The sequence below is a fragment of the Siphateles boraxobius genome, unplaced genomic scaffold (genome assembly GCF_051911475.1).
Source record: "Siphateles boraxobius isolate OS27281-9 unplaced genomic scaffold, OSU_SipBor_1 12, whole genome shotgun sequence".
Lineage (NCBI taxonomy): Eukaryota > Metazoa > Chordata > Actinopteri > Cypriniformes > Leuciscidae > Siphateles > Siphateles boraxobius.
In genome coordinates, this window is record NW_027508722.1 from 16,406,535 (window position 1) to 16,419,146 (window position 12,612).

A 12,612-nucleotide genomic window follows, 5' to 3' on the forward strand; every position below is an offset into this window, starting at 1 on the left:
CATCTTGACGGAATAGAAAATGCTATACCGCCGGTGATAATACAGCTCGTCGCTAAATATTTCTATCATGCCCGAGCGATGCTGTGCAGTTGGATGCGATCAGATACGTGATCATTCAAAAGGAATATCTTTATACGGTAACCCAAAAGAAACAAAACGGAGAAACAAGTGGTTGGTGGCAATAAACCGGCAAAACGCTGATGGCAGTTTTACTGTTTGGCTTCCAACTCAACACAATCCAACTCAACACAGCTTTGCAGTCTTCATTTTGGAACCGGTAAGTTGTCCCCTCGAAGGCTAATGAATGATTTCTTGGAGTTCGGAATCAAATATTATAAATCCACTGTTGCCATAGAAATCTGCAATGTTTGTGTGCACTATCATTCAGCATAATATAAGGTTTTGTCTTAGCCGGACACATCAGGCTCCCAATTTTACGATATATATATACAGGTGCTTCTCAAAAAATTAGCATATTGTGATAAAGTTCATTATTTTCCATAATGTAATGATAAAAATTAAACTTTCATATATTTTAGATTCATTGCACCCCAACTGAAATATTTCAGGTCTTTTATTGTTTTAATACTGATGATTTTTGCATACAGCTCATGAAAACCCAAAATTCCTATCTCAAAAAATTAGCATATCATGAAAAGGGTCTCTAAACGAGCTATTAACCTAATCATCTGAATCAACTAATTAACTCTAAACACCTGCAAAAGATTCCTGAGGCTTTTAAAAACTCCCAGCCTGTTTCATTACTCAAAACCGCAATCCTGGGTAAGACTGCCGACCTGATTGCTGTCCAGAAGGCCATCATTGACACCCTCAAGCAAGAGGGTAAGACACATCTTACAAGAGTAGAAACATCCAGAGCCACCGTGCACAGGCGTGTGCAGGAAATGGGCTACAGGTGCCGCATTCCCCAGGTCAAGCCACTTTTGAACCAGAAACAGCGGCAGAAGCGCCTGACCTGGGCTACAGAGAAGCAGCACTGGACTTCAGGCATTTTGGCATTTCCTTCTCCCCAGTCTTCCTCCAGACTCTGGCACCTTGATTTCCGAATGACATGCAAAATTTGCTTTCATCCAAAAAAAGTACTTTGGACCACTGAGCAACAGTCCAGTGCTGCTTCTCTGTAGCCCAGGTCAGGCGCTTCTGCCGCTGTTTCTGGTTCAAAAGTGGCTGAAGGATGTAGCTGTAGCTGAAGGATGTATTCCGTCAAAATGGCTAGGGGTCACGTGACTGGGAGATCCCTATTGGAGGTAATGGTACCCTCTGACGTCAGAGGGTACCAGCTAACCACGCCCTTGCCTACAGAGAGATGCGTCTTGGGTGCACTCCCCCCCTCCGCTGGGCTCTGCCCACTTTTCCAGCATTTTTCAAATATTGCCAGTGGGGGGAGTCAGGCTCTGACCAGGGGTTTAGTTACCCTTTAAACCCAAATGTCAAAAAGTGTACTCGAATCAATGAACAGCATTTATGAAGCTCCATTCTTACAGATCATTAACTAAAAAAAGTTGTTTTAGTGTTACCCTTAAAATGATAAGGGTAACAAAAGCAGTTTATTCGGTTTAGTGAAGCCTCATCTCCATTGCCATCCATTCATAAAAAATTACATGAAGTAATTACTTAGTAAAATTTAGTATAAAGTAAAATAAAAACAATATAAATTCTTTGTCATGCAAAGATGCGGGATTAATTCTAGCTATGTTCTCAAATATTCTGATTTATATAATCTATATTTTAAAATAGTTTGTAATCAAACTATCAGAACAGTGTAATTGCAATTACCTCATCTTCTGACATGATGCCGGTGAACTGCAGAGCTGGTGCAAACATATCCACATCAATCAGATGCTTTCTTAACTGCTGTTTTCTCACTGCTGACAGAGTTGCTCTCAGCAGCTTGGGCGTTGGTGAGATTTTTGGTAAAAGCATCGCAGCAAATTTATTTCCAACGTTTTTATACTTCTAAGCAAAGAATGAAAAAGAACTTCTCCATGAGTATATTGGGCCCTTGAATCACATTCAGTCTATTGTATGTTATGGGTGCATGAGTGCGAGCATCCACCCATGAGTGATAAGCATGAGTGATAAGTCGCTGGCTGCAGTTCACTTAACTGCCAATAGTGTCGCTATTAATAATGGTTTATGAATTATTATATATATACTGTATATATATACTGTATATATATATATATATATATATATATATATATAATAATCATATAGCCCTTTTAATGTTCAATCAGATTCTTGAAAGAAATTCATACAATCCTCTGTCTAGTATTGCAGGCCATTTCATCCCCAAGAATACAATAATCATTCCTAATCTGTATGGTGCCCACCATGATCCAGACGTTTGGAATGATCCATACAGCTTCAAACCAGGTACAAAACCACACAAGTTGTCAGACCTCTCTAATTTGCATGTTTACACACACAATGCAGTGCTCAATAACCGTGACAGTGAATATGATTTATTTTAGAACGCTTTTTGGAAGGTGGTGATGGGTCCCTTCGTGCCCTGATTCCTTTTGGAGGGGGAGCTCGACTGTGTCTGGGAGAGGCAGTAGCTAAAATGGAGATGTTTCTCTTCACGGCTTATCTGCTGCGAGACTTTCAGTTCTTGCCTGCCAGTAAAGAAGAGCCTCTGCCTGACCTGCGAGGCGTCGCCAGTGTGGTTCTTAAAGTCAAACCATACACAATTATAGCACACCCAAGAGAACAGTAACTGATTATGAATAGTGTGTCGCAGGAATGAGTTCTAAAACCCCACAAGGGTAATCATCCCGATGTCACGTTTTTTTTTAATAGGTTAGCACAAGCTCGATATATTTTCCTGGTTTATTCAACATAATAAAACACATCAGTATACCCAACTCGTGAATTTTTTTTTTCTTTTTTTTTTGCTTTTACGTGACTTGTAAAACAAGTGAGCAAGTGGGACTACAGAGGTTGTCAGAGATATTAAACACCATCATGCCAAACAGGAATAATCGTCTGTCACTAGTTAGCTTTTTACAGCCTTCTATACTTGTGATCTTTATTAAACTTTTCTAACTCAAATGTTCCAACTTATAGATTTTAAACAAAGAGTTGTTGGAAGCTTAGTGATGGTGACATTGAAGTCTTGTGGCCATGGTGTAGTTTGTTTATATTCTAAAGCTTTTGGCGAATACATTTAGGCTTCAAAATTCATAAAAGATGTGTTCATTTGTAAAGATTATCTTGATGAAAAAACGTGTAAGTATCATAAACTTTTGTTGGTCACAGAGCTTATTATCCAAAAGTCATTGTAAAAATGTCGAGGGAACCAGGGTGATGCTAACTTCAGGGATGGCCTACAAAAATGCATCATCTCTGCAGCACTCTATAGCTTACTGTGTACATTTGTCCTGTCATAAACAGAGTAATGTGATGTAGGGCTTATTTGGCTGCATTTGAGCAACAACTTGCTGGGAAACTAGAAACTTATGTGTCAGAATAAATCAAATTCTGGTTGCTATGAATATAACAAATTCTAATAAAGCTGAAGTTAAACATTTAAAGGGATGGCTAATTTTCATGTAGTTTTAAGTTGTTTAAATAATAACATATTTAAATAATTGATGTTATTAAATATTTTAACATTTACTTTATAAACTGTATTTTTATATACATCCTATGTATTTTGTCACACAATTTTTGGTATTTAACAAGGTAGTCCATTGTTGACTATGCTACATTACAATTGGAGTGTATATACTTTTGTCATTTTTATGATTGACTGTAAACATGGTGATGAGTCTCAAGTATTAATAACTTAAGATGTTCCAGTTTAACTGGGGAAATTACATGATTATTAGCCTATATTGAATTCTTAAAGGTACACTCAGCATTTTTGTGTTGCACAAATATCTAGACACAGCATCGCACCAAAACACAATTTTTTTTTCCATCGTCCATGATCTTATGCATTCCATAAGATAAATTGTCGGAATACAGTGCTGTAACCATAGACTGTAAAAAAATATGGACGTAGTGTCCATGACGTCACCCGTAGGTTTCTGAAGAGCGTTTTTGAAGCATAAAGTGGGCGGAGTCGACCGTCGCCATCTTGGAAGCGTATGTCACCGCGCGTCACTCTTGGATTAATGAAAATGGGCAAAGAGGCGGGACGTGGGTGGAGTTGAGGTGCCTGTATGCTGAAACTACGGTCGCCTAGCTCAACGTGATCAAGTTTGCTCAGGCTAAGGAGCAAATGCTAAATGCTACTAAATACTGACACAGGCAAATTATCAGTGCTGGTACTACTCGACCTCAGTGCTGCATTTGACACTGTTGATCACAACATCATTCTTGACAGGCTGGAAAACTGGGTCGGGCTTTCTGGGATAGTCCTAAAATGTTTCAGGTCATACTTAGGAGGGAGAGGTTATTATGCGAGTATAGGAGACCATAAGTCTGAATGGACATCCATGACATGCGGAGTCCCTCAAGGCTCAATTCTTGCGCCACTCCTATTCAACCTGTACATGCTCCCAATGAGCCAAATAATGAGAAAGAACCAAATCGCTTATCACAGCTATGCAGATGTAAGAATTGATAAATTAGGAAATTCCAGACAGTCTGTTTCGGGGGTGACCAGACACTGAGAGGACAAAAGGACCTCTCTGGAGATTACCATTTGAACTGGCCTTCATGCACCATTGAGACGAAAGTCTCACCTCCGAACCAACTTCATCTGCATCTCCCCTCACCCCCACCTGAATGCACCCAAGAAAATGTAGTTTTAATGTGAATGATTATCACAGAGTATTTTCATGTTTAGTATTATTTAAAATGTCACAGTGCGACTGGTACAAATGTCCTATTTCCAAATAAGTAAAACAAAGGGTAATAAGGTTTTTGAGATTTTATGGATAACTAGCACACAAGGAGGTGTTGGCCTCTAGACAAAGGGTCTCCCTACACCCAGAGGTGCTACCTCTGAATGCAAATGTCTCACTGTTAGCAAATGGTTACTAGCAGGTAAATTTCCACTGTGAATGATGTTTAGATTTGAAATGAGGTCTGGGTATATAATGAAACGCAGCGAGAGCTCAGGGCCTTTTCTGTACTTCAGATCGGTCCGTGAGGCTGAGAGGAAGACCTCTCAGCCTCATGTATTTCTTAAAGTCGGGTTTGCATCTTCTCTCTATTCCAGAGCATTTGATGTTTTGTATCGATTATCTTTGAATTGATTATGAAATTGGCATGATACATTTACCTGACATAATAAATTGTTACATTTGATTATTTTAACTGACTCTGACATTGTTTTCATTGAAGAGTTAAACGGAATAGTCAAACATTCGCTCACTTTTAGTGAGGCACAGATATTATTAAAACCTTTCATTTATGGAGTCAGATGAAGTAACGAGTAAATACATATGAGAAAATGTATTGCATTTAACCAAAAATACTTTGCCACGAGAAAAGACAGTAACACGCAAAGACCTTCACCTGTATTATTGGAAACCCTCATTGGACCAATAAACAGGCTTACAAAGTCAGTCCCGGGTTTCGGCACCATCTGTAAGGGTGGATTTCCTGCAGGGGTTCAGTTTGCAAGACTGCCGAATGACTAAAGAAACGTTGTCAGCAAGATGGTAGAAAACTGTACATTTCTTGTCTATTCCACCCACTGCCACTTATACCAACGACGGAAATAAGCGCAGTTACAATAGCTTAATATGTGGGAGAGCGTTGCTATATAGAGTGACAATATTGTAATTGTATTGCAATAGGTAGCACTTCAAAGTCAATACCAAATCAAAACTAATTAGCACATTATTTGTAATTGAAAAGGTTTAATGACAAAATATGGTTACACTTAAAATAGTTACAAAATAGATGTATGAGATGATAATACTTATATCATTAATTGTACCCAGCATTTATGTAAAATGTTACCTGAGAGAAAGAGAGAGAGAGAGAGAGAGAAAGAGAGAGAGAGAGAGAGAGAGAGAGAGAGAGAGAGAGAGAGAGAGAGAGAGAGAGAAAAGAGGAGGTAAAGAAAGGGAGAGAGAGAGCCTCAAGAAAGAGACCCAGAGCATAAAAGGGCAGAGCATTAAAAGAGACAGAGCAACAGTTCCAATCTTCTTTTATCCGTTCCCTGACCATGTGACTAAAAACCAAATGTGAGACATTCAAACTGACCAATCAGATAATTACAACTCCCCCCATTGTTCTAAAGGTGTGACAAGTCATGGACCCCCAAAGTGCACACATCTAGGCCTACAGGCCTTGATCACTATCAGGCCCTCAACTCCAAATGGTCATTGGGGAAAGAGGGGGTGGATAACAGTAAAAACAAATGTCTTTCAAAGCAAATGTTCATTTCAAATGTCTTGGATTATTTTCAATCCTACACAGACGACACACAGCTCTACTTATCCCTATCACCTAACGATTACAGCCCCATTGACTCCCTGTTCCAATGCATTGATGAAGTAAACTGTTGGATATGCCAAAACTTTCTTCAGTTAAACAAAGACAAAACTGAAGTCATTGCATTCGGAAACAAAGATGAAGTTCTCAAGGTGAATGCATATCTTCACTCTAGGGGTCAAAAAACTAAAAATCAAGTCAGGAATCTGGGTTTGTCTCTAGAGTCAGACCTTAGTTTCAGTAGTCATGTCAAAGCAATAACTAAATCAGCATACTATCACCTGAAAAATATTGTAAGAATTAGATGCTTTGTTTCCAGTCAAGATTCCTCAAGGGTCTTCCCAAAAAGACCATAAGACAGTTGCTGCTCATACAGAACGCTGCAGCGAGGATTCTGAGGAGAACCAGAAAATATGAACATATCACACCAGTCCTCAGGTCTTTACACTGGCTGCCAGTTACATATAGGATTGATTTTAAAGTATTATTACTGGTATATAAATCACTAAATGGCCTAGGACCTCAATACATTGCAGACATGCTCATTGAATATAAACCCAACAGATCACTCAGATCATTAGGATCACATCAGCTTGAAATACCATGGATTCACACTAAGCATGGCAAGGCCGCCTTTAGCTACTATGCCAGCCGTAGCTGGAACCAGCTTTCAGAAGAGACCAGCTGTGCTCCTACTGTAGTCACATTCAAATCCAAACTCAAAACACATCTGTTTAGCTCTGCATTTACTGAATGAGCACTGTACCACTGTTCGTCTGACTGTTTGTAGGCTACTGTATTTTCTTTTTTTTTTTCTTTTTTTAAACTGTTTTAATTACTCTGATTTCTTTTGATTGTTTTAATTTCTTCTATGTAAAACACTTTGAATTACCACCGTGTATGAAATGTGTTATATAAATGAACTTGCCTTGCCAAACTGGCCTTGCCTACTAGCCTAGCGCTAAAGTGACAGCTGACTTGAAGAAGTAGGCCTAAAGTCAATAGTTAAAGTACATGTTTTTGCCCTTTGAAATACTATTATAGTTAAAAAACATAACTAACTGTGAGACTATGTGTATTTTGATGCATTATTCTCATACAGTAACTTACAATATTTGCTCTGAGCGTGTGTGACTGATTCATGCTCATACATGTCAGTCAGCGCGGCCCCGCACGTCAGGTTCGTAGAGAGCTTTATTCAGTCCATTTTAAATTCTGATAGATATTACCTAAGAAGTTCAAGTAAATGCACTAGAAATCCGCGCTCATTTAAGGGACGGAAAGAAAGCACTAACAACTGCATGATTTCATCTGACGGAACTTTTTATTGAACACTAAAAAGTTAAATAAGCATATTATAGTCTATCTGTTCCGTAAGAGCAACGGTAGGCCTAACGTTACCGCAGAACGAGTGTAGCCTATATTTATAGACGTTTTTAAATCTGAACTCCAAAAAGCAACGAAATTGTCAGACATCCATGAGTGCATGTTCACAGAGGAAAACAACTGATTGTTCTCTCGATACTCGACAACGACGGAATCCAACGGTGTGGGCGAAGGTATAAGACATGTATTAAATTGTATGAAAAAATCCCGAAAAAAGTACAAACACGGCAGAGATGGCGAGTTCAGCAGCTGGAATCAGCTAAGGTGACGTGATGGCTAGCAGACAAACGGCTAGTGAGTAGTGACAGCAGTGACAATCCACCTGTCACTCAAGTGGCCACGCCCCCTTGATTATGCAGCATATTAAGGCTTAATATAATTTAAACGAATGAGTTATAATAAAAAATTCACCCCCCTCACAGTTGTCATGAAGGGCAAAATTAGAGACCAAAGCCACTTTAAACACCAGGCTGTAAACATATTTTTTTTCTGTAAAGTTGGGCATTTTAGCTTTGGGGAGATACAGATTTGACCACTTTTTTGCTGCCAGCCTCGCCTCAAGCAGCCAGTTGATGAATTGCAGTTTAATTCACTTCCGTGTTGGTTCTAATAGAGAGAAGCCGCTTGGCTGTAACCCGGATTTGTAGTGATCTCAACATTGGTGCTGTTCCTCTCTCGTCCACTAGAGGGAAGAACACACACTACCCGCTAAGCGCAGTACTGCACACACTTCCTGTACTCGGCTCCTCGGGTTGTTGATGATAAACAGCGAGCTTGACGTTTTGCAATTTGCCTGGTTTCTGTTGTAATTACACGCTGAACAATGAAATGTTTCACTTACTGCTCAGGTATGGCGTGACAGTCATATTTGCTACAATACAGTAGATTCCAGTCTTTAGTAAATGTGTTAGTTAGTAACTTATATTGATATACATATAGCATTTTTTCGTTTTCATTATAGTTGTGTTTTACCAGTAAGGTTGTTGCATTGCCTAATGTTTGTATGTCTGGCAACTTTGCTTATGCTATATTTCATTCTTTGTATTTTATACTTAACATATTTGTTGTGTACACTTAAAAGTGCACTAATTTCATGCATGTGTGATTTATGTGTTCAAAGGGCACTGATGGACTTTATAAAAGAGTTTACCACAGTTATGACATTAATGATTTTGTCTGTCTCATCACTACATGCTGCTTATCAGCTATTCAAGGTAAATGTCCATTCAGTGTCTTGAATCCAGTGATTATATGCATACTATCAGTAAGATGCATGTGGTTGCACAGTTACAACTTTTCTTTCCCTGTTTGCAGGATCACAGAGCTTCATCATTGGGCTTCCTCCTGATTGGCTGCTCCTCTGTCCTTTCATTATTTTCTCCCAGTAACCAAATTATCATGTCACTCCAGAACGATCTAGAATGGGCTGGTGAATCACTCGGACCTGTGCTTTGTACTTTTGACTTCCTGTGGCTTAGTGACGACCACATCACAGCCCGTATCCTACTGCTTGGCTCCACTTTTTTCGTAATGCTCTCTGATTGGCTATCGCCAGATGGGATGGTCATTATGTCACGCTGCTTGGCCTTTTCCACCCTTTCCTGTTCGCTGACAGTGTGTGCGTTTGCTGAAAATGCAGCAGGGGCGGTAGGGAGTGTTGCCCTCAGTCTCCCTTTATTAGTTTCCCCAAGGAACAGATCTAGATCTTTGGGTTCCCTCATGTTGTCTACAGAAGGAATCCTCAGCTGGATCTTTAAAGTCATCATGGCATTAGGATGCTGGACCACCAGGAAGGCCCTTATTAAATACCTGCTTGATTTGAAAGGCTGGGACTGACTTAGGGAGCAAGTAATGTTTTCCAAAGTTAATGGAGAACCACAAAATGGTACTTAGCTTACTCTCAGGTTACTAGCAGGTATGCACAGAATAGAGCAGCCAGAGTAGTTCTGCACTGTTCTTTTCGCGCTAGTGTGCGTGAGATGCATATTAGATTATCTTGGTTAACAGTAGGGCTGTCAATTTTTATTCGATATTCGAATATGCATTCGAACATGACGTGAAATATCCGTATTCGAACTATAAATAAACTATCCGGTTTTTAAAGTGCCATGTTTAGCGCATTTTTTACAGTCTATGATTAGACCGTTTTTTGTTTTTTATTATTGTTTGCCATCTCATCCAGGAGCGGGCGCTCTAAACATATTGTAGCGTAAGCCCATGACCAAATCAAGCGAATAATAGCCTCCCTGTTTTGAAAGTGGAAGATAACGCACAGAACGACAGCCCGAGCGGAGAATTACGACCTCAACTAATCGTCTAACTCATCTAAAAAGTCGAGTCTGGAAATATTTTGGGTTCTACAGCTACACCGTATACCACTTTTCTCAACATTGACGCGCAAATCTGTGTGTGCCAGGCACGTGTGCGCGCACTGAGTGCGTGTTCTCCACCGCGGGGAACATCGCCAATAAAAAGAGAGCCGCACTTGACCCAGATCAAGTTGATAAATTGGTGTTTCTAGCAAACAATATTAAGAAATGAATTGAAATAAGAAATGAGGCTAGGCTATAGGCCTTACTCCTGCTGTTTAAGCCGTCACGTTATTGTTTGTGCCGTGCTGTTCCGATGCAGTTTTTTTCCATGTAGCTTAGTGGCTCTTTATATAGATTAAATTGATAACCTGCTGTTTAAAACATTAAGTAAAAAAAAAAATGTTTTCAGACAGGCCTGAGTCCTGTTTATGACTGTCAGACTGTTAATAAATTTGTGATTGAATCTCCGTTACGGTGTTTTTTTTTGGGGGGGTGTCTCGTAGAAATTCGAATATATTCGAATACATTACTTGATATTCGATAACCGTTCGAATTTGATTTTTCTCAAAAGTGACAGCCCTAGTTAACAGTAGAGGCAAAAGTAAAATATAACCTTTTGTTGCTTATGCACAAGGTCATGGCTAATGAAGCATATAACTTTATAAAAGAAAAAATATTGTTTTGTGGATATGGTCATGAGCATGTGACACGCTCAGTCAGCAACAGAATAATGATTACTCCCAGCCCAATGTGTAATTTTATGAAGAAAACTATTGTATACAGAGTGGAATTGATGAGTAATATTGATGTATTGATTAATTTAATTTTTGTATTTTTGTAATTTGTAATGATTTCTGTGGACCCCAGGAAGACTAGCGACCACCATGGTGGGAGCTAATGGGGATCCAAATAAAACAACAAAACAACAATATGTACTGTGTTTTACTGTTGCATGTAAAAGCCTTCTGTCTTATAAGCTAACATTATAGTGTATTATATTACAGAAAATGGAGTTTGTTTACATTTATTCGTATAATAGAGTTTGCTTATAACGTATTAAATTACAGTGACATTGAAGGCTTCTAAAATCCCTGAGCGATGAATAAATTTAGCATCATCAACAAGTCCTTTGTAAAGAAAGAATGGGACTCTGTTTAAATCAGTGTTGCCATGTCCACTTATTGTAAGAAACTTTGGTAAATGTGTGGTAAATGTACTCATTGATTTAGATGTTTTTTTGTATGTTCAAAACTTTTTTGTAGAATGATATAATTATTGCAAAGATGTTTTCTGAATGTTAAAAATGCAACAACTTTATTTAATGTGTGTTTATACAGGTTTATAGTAAAAGGCAATTTAAAAAAAAAGCAGCTTCATTGGTAACTCATAGCAAGATCTAGCAACACTGGTTTAAATTTACATAGTATTACTTGTACTGAGGACATGTAAATTCAAACAATGAAGCACAAAAAAGAAACAATGTATATATATATATATATATATATATATATATATAATGTATATTTAAAACTGTACAAAATGTATGAATATGCTCATAAATAGCAACTGGTCCCTGTCTTTGATTGTCAAGTGCAACTTTTTTTGTGGAGGTGACTGGTTCACACCTGCATCGTACTGTTAAAGGAACAGACATGTAACGCTGACTAGATTTAATGAGTGATTCTTAGAAAAAAATCTAAAGACATATTGCTTCTACCATTTCAATATAAGGGTTATACAGTGGGGGAATAATCATTTGATCCCTGCTGATTTTGTAAGTTCAAAATGAAAATTAAGGGTCTATAATTTTTATGGTGGGTTTATTTTAACGGATATAGAATATCAACCAAAACATCCACAAAAACACATTATATAAAGGTTGTAAAATGATTAGTATTTGATCCCCTACCAACCAGCAAGAATTCTGCCTCCCACAGATTGGTTATGTGCCCATGTGGAACACAGATTAGTCCTGTCACTTTAAGAAAGTACTCCTGATGTCAGTGGACACCTGTCCACAGAATCTGTATATTCCATTCCAACCTCTCCACCATCATGTGCAAGACCAAAGAGCTGTCAAACGTCAGGGACCAGATTGTAGACCCGCACAAGGCCTGAATGGGCTACTAGACCATCAGCAAGAATCTTGGTGAGAAAGAGACAACTGTTGGTGCCATTATTCAGAAATGGAAGACATACAAAATAACCATCAATCGCCCCCAGTCTCGCGCTCGGATGATAATGAGAAAGGTGAGGGATCAGCCCAGGACTACACTGGAGGAGCTTGTTAATGATTTCAAGGCAGTTGGGACCACAGTCACCAAGCAAACCATTGGTAACACTATGCCGCAATAGATTAAAATCCAGCAGCACCCGCAAGGTCCCACCGCTCAAGAAGGCAGTAAACTTCTTAAATCTTGCTGTGGTGAAGCTATAGAATGAACAAACCTATGGTTCTGCATGATTCGTTATCATAGAATCCATATATAGTTGT

The 12,612-nt window shown here is 38.8% G+C and overlaps 1 protein-coding gene and 1 long non-coding RNA gene across 2 annotated transcripts in view; both read left to right on the forward strand.

Moving 5' to 3' along the window:
• cyp21a2 (cytochrome P450, family 21, subfamily A, polypeptide 2) overlaps window positions 1–2,740 on the forward strand; it is a 35,358-nt gene extending 32,618 nt beyond the window's left edge. The window contains exons 11-12 of the mRNA XM_077209227.1: window positions 2,294–2,397; window positions 2,496–2,740. Coding sequence (XP_077065342.1) covers window positions 2,294–2,397; window positions 2,496–2,740 — 349 coding nt within the window. The remainder of the gene's footprint in view (window positions 1–2,293; window positions 2,398–2,495) is intronic.
• A 5,741-nt stretch (window positions 2,741–8,481) lies between these two features.
• Window positions 8,482–11,044, forward strand: LOC143713712 (uncharacterized). The gene is made up of 3 exons (XR_013195268.1): window positions 8,482–8,654; window positions 8,927–9,020; window positions 9,121–11,044. It is a non-coding gene; the product is annotated as an uncharacterized LOC143713712 (long non-coding RNA).
• The last annotated feature ends 1,568 nt before the right edge of the window (window positions 11,045–12,612 follow it).